This window comes from Psammomys obesus, unplaced genomic scaffold, assembly GCF_907164565.1.
Source record: "Psammomys obesus unplaced genomic scaffold, mPsaObe1.curated_primary_1811, whole genome shotgun sequence".
In the NCBI taxonomy this organism is placed as follows: domain Eukaryota; kingdom Metazoa; phylum Chordata; class Mammalia; order Rodentia; family Muridae; genus Psammomys; species Psammomys obesus.
Genome location: NW_026596046.1, coordinates 32,453,458 through 32,465,467, shown reverse-complemented (window position 1 = coordinate 32,465,467; position 12,010 = coordinate 32,453,458). Strand labels below are relative to the sequence as shown.

Below are 12,010 nucleotides of genomic sequence, written 5' to 3'. Positions count from 1 at the left end.
ATTCCCATCAAATTACCAACACAATTCTTTACAGACCTAGAAGGAAAAATTCTTAACTTCATATGGAATAACAAGAAACCCAGAATCGCTAAAACAATCCTCTACAATAAAAGATCTTCTGGAGGTATCTCCATCCCTGATCCCAAGCTGTACTATAGAGCAACAGTCATAAAATCTGCATGGTATTGGCATAGAAACAGAATGGTGGATCAATGGAATGGAATAGAACACCCAGAAATAAACCCAACACTTATGGACACCTGATTTTTTCACAAAGATGCCAAAACCATACAATGAAAAAAAGATAGCATCTTCAACAAATGGTGCTGGTCTAACTGGATGTCTACATGTAGAAAAATGCAACTAGATCCATACTTATCACCCTGCACAAAACTAAAATCCAAGTGGGTCAAAGACCTCAATATAAAAATGGACAGGTTTCTTCTAAACCTGTTAGAAGAAAAGGTGGGGAAGAGCCTTGAACTCACTGGCACAGGAGACAACTTCCTGATCAGAACACCACCAGCATAGGCTCTAAGAGCAACAATCAATAAATGGGACCTCATGAAACTGAAAAGGTTCTGTAAAGCAAAGGACACTGTCATCAGAACAAAATGACAGCCTACAGACTGGGAAAAGATCTTCACCAACCCTATACCTGACAGAGGGCTAATATCCAGAATATATAAAGAACTCAAGAAGTTAAAAAGCAACAAATCAAGTAATCCAATTTAAAAAAATGGGGAACCGAGCTAAACAGAGAATTCTCAATAGAAGAACATCGAATGGCAGAGAAACACTTAAAGAAATGCTCAACATCCTTAGTCATCAGGGAGATGCAAATCAAAACGACCTGAGATCTCACCTCACACCCATAAGAAGGGCTAAGTAATCAAGAACTCAAGTGACAACATATGCTGGAGAGGTTGTGGAGGAAGACCTGGGTTCTTAAGTAACTGTTCTTAACTGCTGAGCCATCTCTTTAGCCACCTCTTCTCCACACCCCCCATCCCCGGCTTTTTTTTTTTTGAGACGGGGTCTCACTAAGTAGTGATCCAACTCCCTCTGTCTCCTGAGTGCTGGGATTAAAGGAGTATAGCACCATAACAGGCTTTATGGAGGCCATTCTCATTCAAACTACCACACAAGAAATATATGATATTAATACAGATTATTATTGGTGATATTAACTTTATTCACTTAGCTAAAGAAGTATCTTTTTTCTACTTTGAAGTTACACTGTTTACGTTCCATAATCTACCTTCAAAATAAATCCCACTGAGCCTGTGACTAACGTCTATTAATTCCACCTATGAGGGAAGCAGGGGCAGGAATATCAGATTTTGAGGCTAACATGGGCAACATCTTAAAACCCTTTTGGAAATGAACGAACGAATGAACCAACGAATGAATGAATAAATAACGGGGCAGGGAAAGCAGTCCCATGGTAGATGTGTGAATAGCCTGCATTCGAATCACCAGTAACACACAAATAAATGAATAAAACCAACAAAACCAGAACAAAGGAATACACATTCAGCCTATACTCAAGGAGAGAGGCCAAAGTTTTCTAGCACTAGGAGTACTGGATAATAAAGGTGTTTACGAGAACGATACGATCAAGTTACTCAAGCACCCATCTTCTCCTCAGGCCTGCCTGCCAAGTTTAGACCCGGCATGATCTCCGCATCAGCAGTGCTGCCTGCGGCACCTCCGCTTGTGCGTTTCTCTTTTCCTTAAACCTATCTTACTGGTTTTCTGCAAAGAAATCTGTTCCTTTCGTCCACTCAGGTTTCACTCAATTTCTGTCAGTATGAAATTATTTCTTCTTCTTTGAACTGTAATTAAAAGCTGATGTTTAATTTGTTGGAGCTGTTTCAGCCATTGATACATGAACTCTTTCTACTTTCTGTGTTGTTAGGGCTTCTCTGTATCAGATTCTTTGTTTTTAAAGCATTTTGTTGCCTTCTGGAAGGTACAAGGTGCTTTAGATATACCTTATACTTATACCTTATATTGCCTGGCCTGAGAATTTTTAATAAAATGAAGAAGACCTGGTTTTTTATTTCAAATGATTTAGAAACCAAGGTCTGGGAAGTCTTAGTACTTACCGCAATGACCTGTCACTGATATTTAAGTTCTCTCAGAGAGCCCATTAGTTAATAACTGCACGCGCGCACAGACACACACCTGTATTTCTACCTGTATTAAAATGAGTTCACTACAATCCCTCCAACGCTAATCCGGCTTCACAGAATTCAGACTACCATTGGTCCCAGGAAGAGCCCTGGCTCCTATTGCATATCCTCCCTATTTGTTCACCTCTGATATTCTGAAACTCTATCCCATTCCACAAAGGACAGAGTTAAGGCTGGAAAACCACCTTCTTTTTGCTATGTATAAAACAGAGTCACTACTCGATTCCAATATCCAACAGTCAGTACCAACCTCTATTAGCAGTGTTTACCAACTGTAAAATTCATTACTTTGGTATACGTAGACTAAGCAAGGCATCCATTTTCACTCATCACATTATTTCTACAAAAAAATAACCTAGATTTCAAATCAACTTTACAATTTAATTTACTTCTGAAAGACTTGTCTTACATGACAACAAAACTCCAAATCCCACCAAATAACTATTTCTATGTACGAACTTGCAAGTCTTAGGCAATGATTTATTGCTTTTAACTAAAACAACTAGAACAGACAGGAGTTCTAGATTTACTGAATACATAACTTTTCTGCTCGCTAAGAACAAGGACCATTAATTTTCTTAACGAATACAATAGTGGTTTATTATTGCTTCTAATTTTGATTTTGGAGTATCTTCAAGTCTAGGGCATAAAAAAACCCTACCAGACTGTAGAACTTCAGTTTCTAACAGCATTCTCTTACCCTAGTAAAAATTCCCAACTACTTATGAGAAACTATCAAACTCTTATAAGTTGCCTTGGTCATGGTGCTTCATCACAGGAACACAAGAGCAAATAATACATGGGTTAGTCCTAACTGCCAACTTAATGAGATCCAGGCCACCCAGGGCCAATAGTGAGACCCTACCTTAAAAAACAAAACAAAATTCAAATCATGATCAACCCCAGGAGCAGTGGATCACTCCAAATAGCCAGAGCACAGCCATCAGATGAGCACTGCTGTCTCAGAGCAGGTACGTACGAGTTCTGGATGGTTCGGAAGGCCACACTTTTTGCATGGTTCATCATCATCTGGAAGAACTGCGTCTTCACTTTCCTTTGCTTCCTCCTCTTCTGAGGCCGCAGAGGATTTGTCACTGTCAGACCCTTCAGTTTCATCATTGCTGGAGTATTTCCACCTGCCGCGTGTCCGAGAGCCAGTCCATCGAACTTTGCCTTTGGGTTTTACCTTACGTAATTAAAAGATAACATAATTGGGCATAAGAATGTTTTCAGATTTCTCCAGACTACATTTAGCTGATACAGAAAGAAAAGATGAAAATGGTTATACTCTTGTCATAGGTCTGTCTACTACTAAGTTTTGGTATGCGTTTATATTATTTTTTTCTGTATTTTTGGGGGTCTTAAAAATGGGATTATACAATGGCATTATGTCTTATAAATATGCCAAAAATAGCTGTACGAGCTTATTCACATACTTGGGTGGTTGTTTCCCATTTTTTCACTTTCACAATGTGCCCTCGCTGATGTTAATGTTTGCATCCATCTTTGTGGTTAGGATAAATTCCTTGAACAGGAGCCTGGGTCAAAGGCCATGAACACTTAAAGGCTAAACCAGCAGCAGGAAGATATACTGACACAATTATTTTTCAAAAAATTAAACTCTAAATTACAAACAAAATTTTCAAAGCAGGTCAGACCTGCGTATAAACAATCCCAATAAATTTTTAAATTATTATAATCTAGACTATAAGCTGATTATGATATATCATTTTAATCCCTAGTTTTAGTCTTTTAAGTCCTATTTCACGTCATTGCTTTTCGATAGGCCTCTAGGAGAGAACAAAATAATTCCAACATTAAAAAAAAAAATAAGGTTCCCAAAATAATTAAAAATTCCACATTTCAGGGAACAAAGGATGACTGAGAATGAACAATAACTTGGCCATTAAGAATGAAAAAAAAAAAAAAGTAATACTTTTAACAGCAAAATCCCATGAACTAAAATCTTAAAGTTGATTTTGGTCAAAATACAGACGGTCATAGAAAAGAAAATTCCTGCTTTTAAAATTAATGAGGAAAATGGATACTCTTATACACTGGCAATGGGGTGGCACAGTAATAGGGATTTTGAAGGGCAATGTGACAATAACTATCAATTTTATAATACACATGCCCCTTGACCCAGTAATTCCAATTCTAGGAGTCTATTCTAAAGAAATACTCACTTATGTCCAAAAGGATCTTCAATGCAGCATTGCCTGTAATAGTGAAAAATGGGAAACAACCTAAATGTCAATTAATAAGGGAGTAATTAAATAAACTGAGGTATATCCACACTATGAAATACTGTGGCCACAAATAAATATAAAGAGGACTGTCACTTCTGACACAAGAAGAGAGACAATACTGTTAAGTGGAAAAAAAAAAACACAACAAAACCAAGTTTGATCTAATTATATTAAAAATTTTATAGACAAATGTTCATTAGTGTATACATGAATGCTTAGAAGAGAAGCATGAGGCCTGTACATCCCAAGCTGTTCCTATGGGGAGCTTACTTTTAGATGCTACAACTCCCAGGCGCATTACTAGTGGGATAGCTCATAGAGTGTTTTCTTAGAACCGCTGGCAATAGGGAAAGAATCTAAAAACATTGTATGGTTGGAAGGTAGTATGTGGAATAACTGATAAAGAGAGGAAGATTTATTATTGTCTTTGAATAGCGATCTCAACACAAAGCTATAAACAATTTAGATCCAAATTGATTAAAATTAATTAATCCAAATTAATTAAAATTGACAATACAGGCTTTCGAGATGGCTCAATCATTAAAGCATCTGTCATACAAGCAAGAGGACTGAAATCTGGATGCCCAGGACCCACATAACAAGCCATGCAAGGCAGTATGCACCTGCAACCCTATGAGGTGGGGACACAGGTAGGTGGACTGCTGAAGATCACTGGCTAACTAGCTGAGCTGAGCCCCGAGCTTCAAGCTGTTTCACAAAGTAAGAGGTTGAAGGATAGAAGAAGCCAGCCACTGTTCACACATCCACACACATCTGCATGAACACATACACATTATCACACTCATACACGTGAAAAAAATTTGACTGAAAACTTAGTGACCAGCACAATGGCATGCTCAGTGGGTAAAAGTGCTTACTGTCAAGCCTAATTTGATTCCTATAATCCACATGTTGGAAGCAGAGAAGATACAAGTCCTTCTCTGACCTCTACATGCACATGTCCAACAAGGAGACTAATATTTTGAAAATACTAAAAATTTTTAATTTTAATGGAAAAAAAAACACTAAAAATATTTAAAAATACTAAAAATTTAAAAATTTTCTCCATTGAAAACTTGGTGGAAGTTTTACCTTGCTCACTTTAGAATTTGCATCCTTTTCTGCTTTTTTCAGGTGTTCCTTCTTTTCTGCTTTCTGCAAGGCTGCAGCCTCTCCTTCCACTCCATCCTCTCCTTCTGCTCTTCTCTTATCGGCTTTCTGGTCTCTGATCTCAGCTACTTTTGCTGTGGGCCTAGATATTCTCGGAGACCTTCTTAAAGTTCGGCCCAGGCTTGTTTTCTCTTCTTCCTTCCCCACCTTCTTTTCCTTGCTTTCAGTGTCAACAATTTGTGGGGGACAATCTGGCTTCTTCTTCCGACTAGATATCCTAATTGTCAATTTGATGCCTTCCTTCTGCCTTTCAGAAGTGATCTCTGTATTTTCTGAAGCAGCACTGTCTCCCTCAGGAACTAACTTATATTTAAATTTGCTTTTTTGCACCGAGCCCTTTGTCTCAGAAACATCCTCCATGCCAGAGGCCTGGGCATTGTCCAGATTGGCCATTTCCACCTTCAAGGACTCAGAATTGTCTTGTAGAATTTCTGGGCTTGCGCTTTCAAGGGACTGACCTTCACTTGAACCTCTACTTAGACATTCTACACCTTTTCTTTCTGAAGTCAGTTTCTCCTTGGGATCAGTCACCTCAGGTGGAAGGGGAGTTTCGGGCACTTCGAAAGGATCTGGCTTTTCCGATTCTACAGCACTCCTTACAGCCTCTTCTGGTATTGGACTCAATCTTTGTATGTCCTTATCAACCAAAGTCTTCTTGGCCTTCTCCACCTTTTCCAGGCATTCAATGCCTGGTGTGTGGTTCTCAGTCTTACTTTTTGGGGCCTTTTCTTCAACTTTTGTATTGCTGGATTCAGTGGCAGATAAAGGAGGTTTTGAAGAAATATCTGTTGCTTTCTCAGGAGGCTCAAGCTGCATTTCCGTGTTTGGAGGCCCAGGCTCCTCTAACCCTCTTTTCTGACTGTGGCTCTCTAAGACAGGCACAGAGCTATCTATAGCCTTGCCTAGAGGGACCTCTTTCTCAAACTCACTTGTCTTTGTGCTTATTATGACAGAATTTAAGCACTCTGCACCATTTCCCTCCAGAATGGCATTTCCTTCCTTAGAAGGGATGTTAGAGTGATCTTCCTTTGTATCACAAAGTTGTGTTTCCATTTGTTCTGTCTTAAAATTTGGAGTTGCTTTGTCATCACTAATTTCTCCATTTACAAGTTGTTTCCCTTCATGACTCAAAGCACTGATGGCAGAGACCCGTTTACAAGTCTCTTCCTCTTGCTTTACCTCATCTTTTAAAAACTCTTTTGTTGGAGTAGCTGATTTACACAAAGGCCCTTTGACTGGACTGTCAAAGTCATCACTCAGCTTAATTTCACGTTTTTTTAGTGGTATCTTGGCTTGCTGGTCATTTTTAAGCTTCTCTGTTTCCTCAGTAGATTTCTCTGTGATGTCTTGAGAAGATTTGATGTTGCCACCAAATTCTACCCGCTCGGGTTCCTGTGTGCCTGTCCTCTCCAAGCTGCCTTTGAGATCTTTTGAGTCCACTCTGCACTCCTTTACTTCTACTTTAATGGGTTTGACATTTTCCTTGAAGGAATCACTTTCCTCTCTGATAATCTTTTTCCCCTCAGTCTCTGACAAAGGTTTTTCTAGCTTTACAATGACTGGCAGTTTCACGAGCTCCTTTTCATCTTCTTTTTCAATTTTCACAGCTGTTTCTTCTAGAACACTGGCCACACAATGCTTTCCGGAATCTAATGACTGGTCATCAACTTTTGTCTTTTCATTTTCCTTTGATTCCTCTAAAACAAAAAAAAAAAAAAAGAAATTTACATGAAGAGAAGTTTTTAGTTTAAAAAAGTATCTTACACAATATAATACTTATTTCAATTTCAAAATACAGCCTTTTGTAACTGGTTTATCTGGATCATAAAAACCTGACAAGAAGAAAAACACCCTGAGTCACACTCTCTAGATATTATAATAAAGGTTCAGACGCTGCTATCTGCACTTAGTGTCAGTGCTTTTGATGGAATGCAAATATTTATACAGCTCAAGTAATTTAGTCCAAATCAGGGGCTGTCTCAAAATGCTTTTTTATAAAATAGTTCCAAAGATCAAATTTTTAGAAATGTTCTTGTATACAAGTCACTAAGTATTTCAGGTTGCCAAGGTAACATGAACACTGTAATGGGAAAATGAAGAGACAAAGAAAAATGCCCATAAGTCTAAACCCTACAAGCAATCGCTGCTAATGGTTTTACGTTATTTTTCTCTATCTTTAATTGCATATATTTTTTCACAAAGATGGAGTCATGTTGTCCTATTTTTTTCTCTGAAACATCAGCACTTTTTTCCTGATGTCTCCTGAGGACAGAAGCCTGCATCCTCGGCAAAACAGGCAAGTATCTGCTTCTTTCCTTACCAATACTTGTAAAATGTCTGCCAAAAGTATTAGTATTCATTATGTATTTTTATTAATTATGTACAATATTGCACATAAAATCAACAAGGCGTGGCACAGGCAAGCTCTTAATGGTGGCTAATTATTATGATATTATTAGGAAAACCTTTAATCTTTTAAGGCTAATTAAAATCCATTCAAATTTTAACACTTTCTCTTTCTCTATAAGGAATGATTTCCTGAGGTTATTATTTATTACTTTATGTATGTTTTTGACAGCACTAACTCCTCAGAATCCTAATTAATTATTCACACTTTTATTTGTCCTACTAGTCTCAGAATTATTCTTCCAGCACAGAATCATAGATTATCTATAAAACACCCAAAACACCTGCTGATCTAACTGAATAAACTGTAGCATAAATGTAAAAAAAAAAAAAAATTAAATTAAATATACTTATTTCTTATTATTATTTATGTATATTATGCAAATGCATGTGGAGGCCAAAAGCATCAAATTCTTTACAGCTATGCTGAAGGATATCTGATCACACTGCGAACCCCAAGACTGTGTTGTTTACTGGAAAAATCTGTTTCTAGTTGTGGTGTGGCTCAGCCCTAGCACACACCTTTAATCCAAGAGCTTTTTGCTCTTGGCCAAGAGGCAAAGGAAGCAGCCATTTGACAGGGAGTGAAATAAGGAAAAACATCATAGAGAGAGAGATAAGTCAGGAGAACACATAGAGAGATGCACAGGAAGGGGAAGGGAGGAACATTCAGTTTGAAGGTTTTTTGAGAAGGCATGGAAAAGGAAGTTTCCCTTTCTTTTTGGTAGATAGCTGAGGAAAAAGGAGACCTGGATGCTCTCTCTGCCTTCTGGGCTAGCAGGCTTTCACCCCAACATCTAGCTCCTAAATCTTCATAAAATTGAACTATTGAGACTTTGTTAAAATAACATTTGACACTTCCAGCATGGCATGACCACATGGACAGAGAACATATGCCACCTGCAGAGAAACTGAGAAGCCATCAGATTTGGTAAGCCACCTGGGAAGTCCTCAAAGAGAGTTAAGTATGGGAAATATTATGATACAAGGTACTAAGACCCTGTATAGTACTACTTTAGATGGCTTGAAAATAGAAGTAGAAAATAAAAAGCTAAATGGCTTAACTGAAATTGGCTCAATACCAATTATGATTATTATTATTTTGGTATTTCATATTTTATCCTTAATAGCTGTAGTGGATTCTTGTAGCTTCACAAAGAAAAAAACCTTTGAGATACAGGAAAAAGAAAAATATTAGAGGTGCATTAATAAGCTACAAGGCATCTTGTATCTTATTAGAAGAAAAATTACAGAGACTATAAATGAAAGTGAGAAAATACTCAGACACAAAGAGAGGAATTTAAACAAAAACCTACCGCACATGATTAAACTGAAGAGAAATGGACCAAGGTTGTTAGAAAACCAACCTTAGTTTATCCAGTTACTATATAAGACCCACCAGCAAACCATAGGGACCCCCAAGGTTATGAAGAATTTAAATGGAATCGTATAAACATATTAGATTTGAGGAGATTTAAGGAAGTGGTTATTTTATATAGTGTACATTCACCTCATGTGAAGCAGATATTAAATTCATGGGCAACTAGAAGAGAATTATCCCCCAAGACAGGAAAGATTTGGCAACAGCAATACTTAAAGCCGGTCCTCAGTTACAGTAGTGAACCTGGTGGAAAGAAAAAGCTAGGGCCATAGAACAATGAAATAGGGCTAGAGGTATGAATATTTCTCAGGGTCAGGTGCTAGGTGAAGGTCAACATGCTGAGTTACAAAGGCAGCTTGAACTTGAGGTGCACACCTTGGCACTATGTTGTTTAGCAACTTGAAATGCTTGAGACAAGGTTAAAGAATCAAAAAAGAGGTCGGAGTCATTTACCAAAATTATGCAAGGCCCAAAAAAGTCTTCACTGATTTTTCACTAAGACTGACTTCACCTGTCCTTGAAAATCCTAATTCAGAATGCAAAAGGGTGATCAGGCCTTAAAGGTAATATCAGCATGAATAGATGAATGGATTAAAAACACACCTGATATTGGATCTCACATTTATAACAATACTCCAATCTCAGAAAAACAAAAACAAAAACAAATAAATAAATAGACAGATAGATAGATAGATAGATAGATAGATAGATAGATAGATAAATATATAGAATAAAGAATGCTGCCAGGCTCATACACCTGTAATTTCAGCACTTGGGAGATATAAGCAGGAGGATCTCTGTGAGTTCGAGGCCACCCTGGTCTAAAAAGCAAGTTCAGGACAGCCATGGCTACACAGAGAAACCTCTTTCTGAAAAACAAACAAACAAACAAACAACAATAAAAATGCTTTTGAGAAAAATATAAAGAACAGCCACAGAAGCTGGACACAGTGGCATACTGATACACACTTGTAATCCCAGCACTTGAGGCAGAGCCAGGCGATCTCTTTCAATTCAAGGCCAACAGACTCTACAAAGTGAGTCCAGGACAGCCAAGGCTACACAGAAAAACACTGTCTCAAAAAACAAAACAAAACAAAAAATCAGTCACAAACCATTCAGGTTATACATAAGAAAGACATAACAGCTGCGGAGAGACTGGATAGTAGAAAAAATTACGATATTAAATCAGCCTGTATATTTTAAAGATATGTTGACCTCTGAAGGGAAACCAGGATGTGTGTTACATTGGGAAAAGGTTTTAGCTTTGCTTCCACAGGAGAAAAACAACTGTGGATACTGTAAAAAATTGACAAAGATTAGATCTGAAGAGGTCTGAATAAAGAGAGGCAGTGGTTCATCAGGCATCATGGTCATTCATGATGACCTTTGTAAGCTAACTTACAAAGACTAACAAATGTCTTTCATTTCATCACACATGAAAAATTAAAAAATATATATATTTTCCAAAGGCACACTTCCCTTACTGAATGAAATAAAAAATGGGTTTTCTTAATTAATTCCATGTTAGAATGTTAGACTGTGGATTGTCATGTGGCCCATATCATCTTGGATAACAGCTTCGGAGTTTTCTTTTTAAATAAAAAAGTTATTTTTATTGTTTGGTCTTAAAAACACAGCTAAGAGATTTAAAAGGTTTCAAATAAATTCTAAGAGTTACTACAGTTCAAACTTGTTTTCTAAAGCTCTAAAAGCTGGAGTGATTTGGAGCTAAGATAAAACATTTGAAGACAGCAGTAGAAGCCCATGCCTTTAATCCCAGCAGAGTTAGGCAGAACTCTCTAAATTAGTTGTTTTCAAAATTCTAGAATTGCAAGGTACAGCAGCAGCACACACTTTAATCCCACCACCGAGGGACAAAACTCAGATACAGCACCTAACTGGTATGTTTCTACAACAGAGAAACCGCATACCATATTTAGAGATTATTATTTAAAAGCCTCTACAGGGTTACTACAAAGGCAGCTATTTCAATTGGGGACAGGAACAACAAAGTTTTGAGAGTTTTGATAAGTTTATCTCTGTCCATGTAAACCTGACCAATACTGAACTAGATAATACAGTAATTGTAGATTGTTGTTTTAAAAGATGAAAATCCCCAAACATTCAATTTTACCAATAAAGACTCAGGAGCCAGCTGCTGGGATGAAAGCCTATTAGCTCAGAGTCAAGAAAACACACAACTGACTTTCCTACTCAGTTCATGTACCAGATGGAAAAATGCCAAAAGCCAAAAGCCCAAAAGCTTGCTACCTCAGCAGATGGCCCAGGAGGAAAAGGCCTGCTGGCTCACTCAACAGCCCAGGAGGAAAATGCCAAAAAGATTTTTTTCTGCTCTGTGCTGTCTTAAATACCCTTCAACTCAAATTTCCTCCTTCCCTGCCCCACCCCTTTAAAAAAAATTTATTTATTACATATTTAGTGTTCTTCCTGCATGTGTGCCTGCAGGCCAGAGGAGGACACCAGAACTCATTAGAGATGGTTTTGAACCACCATGTGGTTGCTGGGAACTGAATTCAGGACCTCTGGAAGAGCAATCAGTGCCCTTAACCTCTGAGTCATCTCTCCAGCCCCCATAGTCCCTC

At 37.8% G+C, this 12,010-nt stretch overlaps 1 protein-coding gene across 3 annotated transcripts in view; it reads right to left on the bottom strand.

Annotated features, from left to right (window-relative positions):
• Nucleotides 1-12,010, bottom strand: part of Rsf1 (remodeling and spacing factor 1) — a 128,562-nt gene that overhangs the window by 27,967 nt on the left and 88,585 nt on the right. For all 3 annotated transcript variants that reach the window (XM_055623301.1, XM_055623298.1, XM_055623299.1), the window contains exons 6-7: nucleotides 5,540-7,314; nucleotides 3,178-3,384 (exon numbers count right to left, since the gene is read on the bottom strand). In XM_055623301.1, the coding sequence (XP_055479276.1) occupies nucleotides 3,178-3,384; nucleotides 5,540-7,314 (1,982 nt within the window). The remainder of the gene's footprint in view (nucleotides 1-3,177; nucleotides 3,385-5,539; nucleotides 7,315-12,010) is intronic.